The 11,460-nt window shown below is 52.1% G+C and overlaps 1 protein-coding gene across 5 annotated transcripts in view; it reads left to right on the top strand.

Annotated features, from left to right (window-relative positions):
- Positions 1-841: 841 nt before the first annotated feature.
- Positions 842-11,460, top strand: part of ARNT2 (aryl hydrocarbon receptor nuclear translocator 2) — a 193,236-nt gene continuing 182,617 nt past the window's right edge. For 2 of the 5 annotated variants that reach the window (XM_033852230.2, XM_073801466.1), the window contains exon 1: positions 842-1,312. In XM_033852230.2, coding sequence (XP_033708121.1) covers positions 1,282-1,312 — 31 coding nt within the window. In that variant the 5' untranslated portion in view covers positions 842-1,281. The remainder of the gene's footprint in view (positions 1,313-11,460) is intronic. The other 3 variants (XM_073801465.1, XM_033852234.2, XM_033852233.2) reach the window with 3 other exon arrangements.

Genomic DNA, 11,460 nt, shown 5'->3' with positions numbered 1-11,460 from the left:
TGTGGCTCTCTTTCCACGGTCTGACCAATGCCTAGCTTTGTGCCAGGCACACAACAGACATTCAGTTTCGTGGAATCGATAAACAAATGAATATTAAGCACGTGTTAGTCAAATCAGTGGTGTCAAATACTCTCCGGAAGACAATGCTTATGCGAAAATATACCCCAAGCATTTTTTCTCTACCCACCCCTCCAAATGCTTCTTCGTAAGGATTTCAGACAGACCGATGTTTTTGCAAACATGTCTACATTTAGGGGCCATCTTGCCCTTTGTGGCTCTCACTGGGATGTGTTCACTCTTCCATGGAACCTGCACAGGGCACCCACTAGGGTGCCAGTCTTCTTCCTAAGAGCCAGCTTACCGTCTGGCAGAGAAACAATCCCTCCAAGCTCCCTACAGCCTAACTTTACCAGGATATGCCGACAAAAGCATTTAGAGAATCTTTTAAATGCTCAGGTGGTCGCATAAGGCTCCTGCAAGAAGTTCAGGTGATAGCCAATGACAGCCACCGCGCAAGAAGGAAAGCAGAGCTGAGAGCCTTTCTCAAAGCCAAATCATCCACAAATTCCCGGGCCGGCTGCCTCTGCCAGGGTGTTTGCTGAGTGCTCTCGTCAGCTGTCCGTGGCCGTGGCCTTGGAGGTGCCCGTGGCCTTGGGCGTCTCTAGCCGCGGGAGCCGAGCGGCACGGCCCTGGCATGCTAAGTGGGCAGCACTGGGGCGCCTTTGTTTCTCTCCGTCTCCGAGACCCGCGTCCCTCTGCATCTTAAGAGGTTGCCCCCCCCCACCTTCTCCGCCCCGGCCCTCTGGCCTGGGGACAGCGCCCCTCCGTGATGCGTCCCGGACACCCGGGGGTGGGGGAGACCCGGACCCAGCGACAAGGGAGGGGCCGCGCCTCCGGCTCAAGCCTGGGCACCTGCGCGGGCCCGAGGGGGCGGCCCCAGACTCGGGGGTCGCCCCACCCGCCCGCGGCCCCAAGTCTCGCGGTGCTGCGGCCTGGCCGGGGGAGCCGCGGCCCGGCACCCCCCGCCGCGTGACGAAGGCTGAAGCGGGAGGAGGAGGCCGAGGAGGGGGCGGAGGCGATAAAGGCGGGGGCGGCGGGCGGCCGCGGCGGCGGGAGAGCGCGGAGGCAGCGCCCGCCCGCGCCGTCCTTTGTGTGGCAGTGGTGGCGGTGGCGGCGGCGGCGCCTGGGCCTGCGCTGGCCTCGCCTGCCCCGGGTGGGGCTCCCGGCTCCGCGCCGCCCCTCCTCGTCCCCGCCCGGCGCGCGCCGAGCCTTCCGAGCAAGATGGCAACCCCGGCGGCGGTCAACCCTCCGGGTGAGTAGTGGCCGCGGGCCCCATCGCAGCCCGCAGGCCCTGCCCGGGGCCGGAGTGGGCCGGAGGGACTGGGTGCGCCGAGCGCCCCCGGGAGCGCGGAGCCGGGCGCTCGACACCCCCTGGGGCAGGGTGGGGGGAGCGGCTGTCATTCTGCGCGGCAGCCTCAGCATCAGCACCAGCCGCGGCATCTTCATCCCAATCTCTAACCCCATCCCGGTTTCCAGGACGCGCCAGCTCCTACCCGCGGGCGGCGGACGCTGGCCTCGCCTCCCTGGGAACCAGAAGGGCCAGTCCACGATCCACTTAAGTTCCGAAAATACCCAGCTTTGCCTCCCCCATCCGACGCCTTTTTCTCTTCCTGTTGCGGCCCCTGTGGCATCAGGCGTCTGCCGGTCGGGGCGGGTAGGAGGGTACCGCGTTGACCGAGGGAAAAGTTTGGACCCAGGATTCAACAGGGTGGAACTCCCCGGATGCTCCCCTGCCCGCCCCGCTCCCCAAGCGCTGGTCCTTTGCGCCCTTTGCGACTAGCTACTATGTATCCTGATCTTCAATGGACACACGCACACAGTCTGTAGAAACGCAGCGTGGAGAAGCCCAGGCCGGTTCAACATCCTCTGCTTTCTAAGGCTGACCTGTTCTCAGGGTGCCGTCTATGACAACTGTGCTCAATGGGCAGATTTCAAAAAATGGGAAGAGTTCATGATCAGGTGGGAATATTGACCTGCTTTGGAATTGCAGCAGGGAAATTCTATTTTAGTTGGGAAAATGCCCTACCTTGTGAATAGGACAGCCTGAAGGGTGTCCGAGAATGGAAAGGGGGACACCTAGACAGACTGCTACAAAGTTTTGGGTGCTGTGCAGTGACTGCTCTGGCCATGACATGGTGTTAGATCCCTGTGGAGGATGCAGGGAGAGGAAGAGAGAGGCCAGTGGTCAGGGAGTTCCCCGTAGAGGGAGGTCGTGGGGTGGGTGGGAGGGTGAACACCCACAATGCCTAGCAAAGAAAAAAAATGTGTCATACGAGTTAGAAGTGAAGGATTCCTTCCATCTAAAGTGGTAAGGGAAAGGCTTTTGGAGGTTGGACATTTTAAAACTGGAGTTTGAAGAACTGGAAGGTTTGAATACACAGAGCCCGGCGCTGAAAAGACTTGCAGGTACAAGGGATGGCGTGAGCTATGGTGGACTTACTCTGAGCGTGTGTAGATGCCAGTGGGTGGTTGGAGCGTTAGGGGTATAAGTGAGCAGTGGAATATCACACAGACTGGTTTGGCAGTGGCCAGTCTTTAGAGGGCTTTGAAGGACAGGCTAAGGAGTATGGGCTCTTGCCCTACACGTTATGAGAGAGTTCTCTGTGGTATTGAATAGGGTAGCCACATGGTCACAGTACTTGTGGAAGATTAATTTGTCAGCTAAGTTGAGGTACCATGGAAAGGAGGCAGCAAGACTGGAGGCGGGGAGGCGGGGTCAAAATGAGGCAGGTGCTGGGGAGGTGAGACTTAGCGGCAGTGGCTTGGAACAGAAAGAGGAAGGACAGCACCATTGGGCAGGTGGAGGAGCTCAGACTTGCACTGCTTAGATTGGGGGTAAGGGTAAAGGGGGTGGCCTAGGAGGCACTGAGGTGGGGTGTCCATGGAGACACCGAGGTGAAGAGCCTCAGTAGTTCCAAGGACGGAGGTTGCATTAGCAAAGTAGGGAGTCTTGGAAGAACAGATGAGTTCCCTGTCCAGACGCTGTTTGAAAACAGCTGTGCCAGTTTGCTTGCGACCGAAGCCTGCCATTTCAACCTGTTCAGCTGCTTAAAAATCAATAGGAAAAAAAAAAAAAAATCAATAGCAACTTGATCGATTTAAATGTTATGACATTAGAAAAAGCGAAGGAAGTTAAATGAGGATATTTTAGTCCAATGTAGGTTTATGTTGGAAATAGGAATAGAATCAGAGGCAATGTACATTTTATATATATATATATATATATATATATATATGTTTACACATATACACATATACGTACATACCATTACATCTCCGTTTAAGGCGTTTTGTCCATAACACTGTTCCGTGAGCTTAATGGAATAAATACGGGGCAGCTGCTGGGCTTGGCGGTGCTGAGCACACAAATGTCTGTGCCTTGGACTGTGGGACACTTGAATCAAGCAAGTGCAGGGCATTGTTTTTATTATTTGCAAAATAATAAAATAATTTGGCTTGCTTGATGGACAGTGATGTCTGTGTCTTTTCTCTGTTCGCAGAGATACCAGAGATCTTGAGCATGGTGAGACCTTCTCAAGGGAAAACTCCTTGAGGGGGTCGCCTTTTCTCTTACCCACCCGTCTTGTCTTTGAGTGGCCCTCCGCGGTAACCCTCAAATCTGTGGGGCAGGTTGTTCTCTCACCGTGTGAATCGCGAACCTCTTTGGGGAAAGGGTGTAGTTTCAAGGGATACAGCTAAAGGTTAGAGCCCAGAGAGAGGTTTCAGACTTTTCCTGGCAAGTTACCACCAAGAGAGGCAAGGTGCCCGAGCTGGACACCCAGAGTCCACCTCTCAGAGGCATGAGTCATGTGATGCTTGGTTGAATGCCTCCTCCTCTTTCTCCCACCTCCCCCCCCTCCCCAGATGTTGTTGCTTTGCAAAGAATAAGAGCTCAGTGAACACAGGCAAATGCACTGGGAGGCACCGAGGTTTATTTCTGCTGCTAATCTGTGTCCAGGGTACAAAGGTGACAGGCCGTCACTTCCGCACCCCTACCCACTTGTTCCTTTCTCTGCGGCTGACCACGGCACACCAGCAGACCCATTTGCAATGATGCTTGTCTGTGATGTACGGCAGGGGCACTCTGGGGTCTAGGTAATGACAGGTGAAGTCGGAATCTTCCTGCTCTCACGTATTCAGGTGATCTGAGCCAGGTTCAAACCTCTAACCTGCCCCTTCTAGGTCCCCTGTTTGGGTTTTCAGATTCTACCAGTTACTCTGGGGGAGGAGTGGTCTTTGGAGAAGGAAGGGTTTGTCTTCTGGACGTTCTTCTCATGGCATCTGCCGCAGTACTCCTGGTCTGGTTCCCCTCTCCTGGGGCGTCTGACCCCTCCCTATTTCTAGGTCATTGCAGCCCCTACCTTCGTTGCTAATATTATGGTAGTGGCTGATTTTCTCTATTCTTTCTAGATAGGAAGAACTTATGTCCTCTAGACTAGAGAATGGAACTCTAGAATCTTCTGTTCCGTATATATGTATTATTTGTTTCACTTCCTTTGGGTGATTTTTAAGCATTTCTGATTTGTATTTAATAATGAAGGTTTGAATTAGTTTCATGCATGAAAGGGTACGTGCAGCTGAAATGGCACAGTTCGGAAGGGGACTGTTTTTCCAACTCCATTGTTTCCACCTCAATCTTGTGTCATTTAAGCATGAGGGACTCAGGTTCAAATTCAGACCAGTGATCATTAGGAATTATGCATTATCGGAGCACACTCCGAAATGAGTATTTGCAGAGTGTTAATAAGGCTTGCACATTTTTAAACTTCAGAGGTATGTTTTAAGAGATTTAGAATTTCTACTTTTTTCTGAAATCAACTATTAGATTTCTTTCCCCCTCCAGGTTTCTGGTCTCTGGCATTTTAGTTTGGAATTGATTGTATAGTGCAGAAGATTCTTGGCACAAATTGCCTTGGATGGAGGGATATTCGGGTCGGTTCAGCAAACATATTGAACACCTCTGACCTTCCAAACACTGTGCAGGGCGGAGGGCAATGTGAACATCCCTTCCTCAACCTCTGGGAGTTCTGAGTCTAATAGGGGAGATGTCAAGACCAGGTTTATAACAAAAGGTGGAATGAAATGAACTTGACTAGGTGTGTATGTATCATGAGAGGAAGCTTTGTAGGGAGGTAGCTTCTGAATCTGGGCCCCTCAAAAAGAGAGAGTTTGGCCTATGGAGAATTTAGGAAGGGTCTCAGAGAGCTGGTGGTGGGTGTGTGGGTGGGTGGATTTGTGAAAGTCTGGGGAACCGTCAAGTGCTTGTCTTCTCAGTGCTCTCAGGGACCCAGATGGACCCGCAAGAACGATGGGGTAGAGTTAGAACTTTGGAGAGATGCTAGCTGTGATTGCAAGCTGCCCAGCAGCACTGCCTCAGCTAGAGGTGGAACACCCAAACGAGCTGAACATACATGTCCAACGTCTTTACACACTGCATTTCGTGCTTTCTAGAAGTCTCTTGATTGCAAGATACATCGTTATTTTATGTGCTTCCCAGAAAATACTGCTGCCAGTTCAATGATGATGTACTATCAGTCGTAAAATGCTCCTCCATTTCAGTGATGTTTCAGAAGATTGCATCTAGAACCAGTAAAATACCGTGCATTAAGAAAAAGTCAATTTTGCTGCTTCACCACCTGTACGTAAAACATATGGTCTCTTTTTCCAGTAAAAAATGATACAGAGTTTGCCCTTTAGGCATGTGCCAGGGAGCCCAGTGATGAACCAACAGCCTTTTAGCACTTGTCAAAAGATAGGAGTGATATCTAAACAAGAGATTGATTTATTCCTCAGTCAGTGTTTATTAAGCAACTACTATGTGTCAGTTACGGGGAGCTGCGCTAGCTTGAGGTCGGGAAGAGCTGGGCTGGTTCGAGGAGCCAGAACAGGCCAGGGTGGCCGGAGGACGGTGGGTGAGCAGGGGCGACGGGGGTGTGGGGGACCACTCACGGAGAGGCATGGATTGGGGTATGGGGTTGAGGTTCAAGTCTAAGAGCAACAGAGAGCTAGACGGGTATTGAGCAGTGGAGACACGTGATCCCACCCGCAGTGGCTGCTGTCTGGAGAGCAGACTGGAAGGAGGACAGCGGAGAAGCAAGGGTCCCGTTAGATATTGCTAACGTGGACGGGGGGTGGCATTGGGCGTGGAGAGAAGGAGATGGAGTTGAGATATATTTGGGGGCCAGGACGCCATGCCGAGCAGCTCCAGGGGCACTAGTTGTATCCTCGGCCATCCTTGCAGTCGGGCAGGGTGCCTGCAGCACCTCTTTTTTGCGGGTAGCACCATAACTGTAGGGTACAGGGTTGGGAGAGGGTGCTGAGGGGGAGGGAAGAGTCAAGAATGAGTCCCAGCTTTCTGTCCTGACAGCTGGGTGGTGGGAGGTGATGGGAAGATAGTGAGGCACACGTGGCTGTGGGGTGTGCTCGAGGTTCCTGCATTAGACGGTTGGGTGCAGGTGCCCAGGAGACACAGAGGTGGAGCCGCTGGGGAGACCGAGGGCCGTGTGGGCCCAAGGGATCTGGGCTGGAGAAATAAGTAAAGAGCAGCTTCTCTAAATGCTTTCCTTGGGGAAAGTGAGATCAAGGAGAGTGGAACACTTGGACCAAATCCCCTCAGTTCCCCAGCAGTGCCTCCATTACTGCTTCATTGTCGGCCTGTGCCGAGATTCACCAAGATGCACGGAGAAATAATTTCTGTATCTTTTCCAGAAGCATTACTCCACTCACAGTGTCAGCTCTGTGCTGGGCCGTCCTTAGGAAAGGAATGTCCAGCAGAGTTGCCCAGGAATGGGATATGCTGTGTGAGGAGCTGAGAGCGCTTTCACACAGAAGCGGGTAGGAGCCGTGCAGGTCAGGCTGATGCACTAGTTTAACACACAGAACTTCTTGTTCAATGAATAGAAATGGACTCCCGCTTCTAGTCAAGCCCTTTCCCACTTGAGGGCTTTTGCTTGTGCCGTGTTCCTCTTCTTGGGATGATAAACTGCTCACCTGTCCCTTCCTCCTCTCTCCCAGCCCCTCCCCACACCTAACCATCTCCCCATCCGACTCCTTTTGTTTCCTTATGGCCTCAGCTTGAATTCTTATCTTACTCCATTGGAGAAGGCCCTCCTGACCCCTTTATCCAGATCAAGTGAGCCTGTAATGCATTCCACCAGGGCCCCGCAGGGTGGACTTGGGTTGGAGCTCTTCCTCTCATGCGGAATGAAACAGTAAATCACCTAGATGTTTGATCCATGCCTGTGTGTCGTGCAGCTCTGGGAGCCCCCTGAGGGCAGGGAAGGCATCTGTCGCTGACGTGGCCCCAGCATCTACCATATTGCCTCCTGTACAGCAAGGCATGCGGGAAGGTTTGCTGATGAGTGAATGTCTGGACGCCAGACAGTTGCATCACAGTTTCGTATGTGACTGCCTTGAAATGCCCACCTTGAAGAACAGAAAGCATGTGCACTGTATCTGTGGGTCTCTGAAACCAAATACACCAGTGCTGTCTAATCCAGATTCTGATTTTTATTGGTGGGAACTGATTTTGATCTGAAAACCCTACCAGAAGAATCTGTCCCCACAGCAGTGCCTCGAGACTTTATAATAAGGCCTTGGAAACACAGATATTATCCTTCTTCCCAGAAGGAGGGCAGGGCAGACTGGTAGTAGCCTGGAGACCAGCTGGTAGTGGTGGAAAACCCGTATCCCCACCCTGTGAAAGCCCCACAAAGGTCCTCCCCTTTGGGGCCTTCTGCTCTGTGTGCAAAACCGTTGCTATGGCTTGTGTAATCACCGGCAGTTACAGATAAGGTCCCCCGGGCTGGCTCTCCGTCCAGCTGCCCCCCCGGAGGGGCTGACACGGGTCCCAGAAAGGCAGCATTGAGGGGCCACAGGCCCTGGAGTTGGAAGCGAGACCCTTTGCAAATAAGTAGAGTCTGCGTGGCTTTCAAGACTGACTGTAACGATTGGAACATTTTTCAGGGAAATCCACAAAGAAGCAAAAATGTTCACAAGTAGGTAATTCCTGCTCTTGTACATTGTACAGTAACATGGGGCATCTTTTACTGCTCCAGTTGTGTTGTGAGAGCAGCTAAGCAGAGCCCGGGAGGGGTCTTCTCCTAGCCCCCGCCGAGGAGTTGGCTTCTTTCTTCCCCATAATCACTTTTCCTCCTGAACACAGCAAGAAAGATACGTGTGGATTATGAAAAATTTGGAAACTGTACCTAAGTGCCAATATAGTTCTACTACCCACTATTAAGAGTTTCGCATATGTTGTTACAGACTCTTTAAAAAACGTCATAAGTCAACACAAAATAGAATTGTTCAGAACATATCATTTTTTTCCACCTTCATTAATAGGAACAGTGTATCTTACCAGAGATACCGAAGTGTTCTGATTTATGGCCTTGTCATAATTTTTTGACTTAGTCTCATATTTAGGCATGTAACATTTGGTGTGCTTTTCCATTTGTCAAAATTATACACAACACTGTAGTGTACATCCCTGTATGTAAATATATAATTGCATGACTTTTTCCTTAGGGTAACTGCTAGAAGTGGAATTACATAGCCAAGTGGGTTGGTATGTTTTTATTTTATATTGCTTTCCACAGAGGTTAAACCAGAGGCTCAGAGGGGTTCAGAGACTCACCTGGGGTCCCTAGGGCATACATGGACATGAGCTCAGATGCTCTGCTTCCAGCTCTGGGCAGGGCCCTGCAGCCCCCGCCAGGCTCCTCTCTGCCCCCCGGGTTCTGTCTGCACCCAGCCCTGCCCTTACCCGTTCCCTTCCTTCACGTGGCCTTCCTAAACACACGTGCTATAACTGTCCTGGAAACCTCTGATCCCTGTCTGTTGTCCACACATCCTCCTTGGTTTGAACTATCCATCCCCCACCAGACCACCTGGCTGACCAGCCCCCAGACTCAGAGAGCACAGGGCGCGGTAAGGTGTTGTCCTTCCTGCCTGCCTTCTGTGGCGTTAGGCAAGCTGTGGTAGTTACTGCCGCTTCAGATGCAGATTCAGGACGTTTTAATAACGGAGGGCAAATGTGTTTGCTTTTGGTTTTGATGATCCCTGCTTTTCTTCCACAACTCTAAAAAAATAGAGACCAGCTGCGGGTGGCACTGGGCACCTCTGCACCCAGGCTCAGGTAGCAAAAGGAAAGGCTTGGATGTTGGCAGCCTGGGACGATTCTGGGGTACTGTGTCCAGGGTGAAGAGCACCCCGGGGGGTTGGTCCAAGCCAAAACCAAGCTCAGTGGGTGGATTCAGAGCTTTCCGGGAGCCAGGTCAGTGAAGTACCTTGCTGGTAGCCGAGTGAGGGACCAGAGGAGAGGAGGGTAGTCTTCTGTACACGGGGCACTCCTGGGGGACCTACAGTGACCTACTCGTGGCCATCAGAGGCTCTCTGCCTGTTGAGAAATGCAACTTCCCTCCGGTTTCTGTCTGGCCTGCCAAGCTGCCCTAACCACAGTTAAGGAAAATCCACTGGAATCGATAAATGATTGATTATTTATCAGGAGGGCCACGTGGTTGCTCCTTACAGACAGCAATACGTGAGCTGGGTTCCAGACTTTGAGGCGACAGCAAGTGGCGAAGTTCATTTTGCCCCCATTTATTTCATTCATAGCCGTCATCAGATGCTATTCTCTTTCTTCTCTCGGAGACTCTGAGCCAAGTGGCAGAGCATCTAAGAACCCTGGCCCAGGGGGGCCAGAGATGTGTCCACACAGTGCTTATCGACTGGGAGCCATTCCGGGTTGTTACAGCATCAGGGGTGGGTGGGGAGGTAGGGTGGGAGGTGGCATCTTGGGGGTGGAGGCCAGGGACGCTGCGAAACATCCTACAGTGCACAGGGCAGCTCCCACAACAAAGAATGACCCAGCCCCAAATGTCACCAGTGCCAGGCTGAGAAACCCTGGTCTATGCGGACAGGACTTCTCGTAAGCCTCTGGGCAGTGGCAACTGAGAAAGGAACCCGGGAGTTCCATGGGGTACACAGCTGGCAGAAATGAAGGGGCTGGCCCCCGAGACCACCACTTCAGAGTACGAAAACATGGTGGCTTTAGAAACAAGATGCTACTTCTCAGAAAATTATGAGATCCGTAATGGAAGTTAATTTAAATGTGAAATAACAGAACTGCCCGAATTTTTTATTATTATTTTTAGAACAGCACTGATGTTTCTATCACATCAGCAGGTTTAAAACGAGGCATAGTCTGGACTCATTTGCCATCATTTGATATGCTTGATGGATTCCAAGTCCCAGAAAGAATGAAATGAATGAATGTGATCAAGGATCACAGCTGTGTTCTCTCTCTTTGAAAGCATTTCACATCAGAAAACTTCTAATTTGTTTCAGCCAGCCTTCCCCGGGCACCCCTCTGCCACCCCTGCACCAAGGGTGAGGTGCCCAGTGCTGGCGGTGGCGTGTAGAGGGATGCTGAGCGAAGTAGGTTGGCCACACGTGTGTTCAGCCAGTGTCCACAGCAGGCGGGGCGGGACAGTTTTATGCACATGACTGGCGGCTTGTTAGAGGGCAGGAGCGAATGTGACCCCGCCCCCCAGCTCCTCCTGAAGGGCAGAGAGAGCGTGTGTTACAGGAATGGCTCGGGGCGCACAGCTCGATTTAGCACCAGAGTACGTGCCTTTTCCTGAAGTCAGCCTCACAAACCACAGGTCTCTGTTTCCCGCTGCCTGCCCGGCGTCTTGTCCACCTCTCCCTCACGTTTTGCAAAGCCAGCACCTCCTCCACGCCCGCCTCCCCCAGGTCCCCTGTGGCAGTGAATGGTACCACACTCCATTCACTGGTCCAAGCCCGACATTAAGTATTTTAATTGCTTATCCACCTAATTAAACAAATATTAATTGAATGCCAACTCTGTGCTCACAGTGGTGTGCAAAGCCAGGCGTGGTCCCGGCCCCCGTGGAGCTCACTGTGGGGAGAGTCGGCCGTTTATTAAACAGTCACATGCACGAGGGTATTATTTAAGTAAGTATCAGGAAAAAGAAAGGTGTCTTTGTGTCCAAATGCAACAGGAAGCCATTGAAGTGTTGTGAGCAGGGCTGTGATGTACTGGGAGGTGGATTTTGAAAAGATCCCTCTGGCTGTTGAATCAGGCCGGCCTGGTGAGGGCATCCATCCTCCCCGTCCAGGGAGGGGACCACCGGGGCCTGCTCCACGTGGCAGTGGACATGGAGAGAAGCAGGTGGATCCCTGAGATACTTAGGAGGTAAAGCCAACAGAACCAGATGATGGATCAGATTGAGCTGATAGAGGCGGCAGTGGCTAGGTTCCCAATTCAGTCATGGGAAGGGTAGGGTGCTGTTTCCCAAGACGGCGAACGTTGATGAGGTCCTGGTATTTTGGTGGAGGTGGCAGGGAGATGACAGACTTGGTCTTGGGACATGTTGA

Source organism: Tursiops truncatus, chromosome 2 (assembly GCF_011762595.2).
Source record: "Tursiops truncatus isolate mTurTru1 chromosome 2, mTurTru1.mat.Y, whole genome shotgun sequence".
NCBI classification, from domain to species: Eukaryota; Metazoa; Chordata; class Mammalia; order Artiodactyla; family Delphinidae; genus Tursiops; species Tursiops truncatus.
This window is presented reverse-complemented; position numbering and strand designations above follow the sequence as displayed.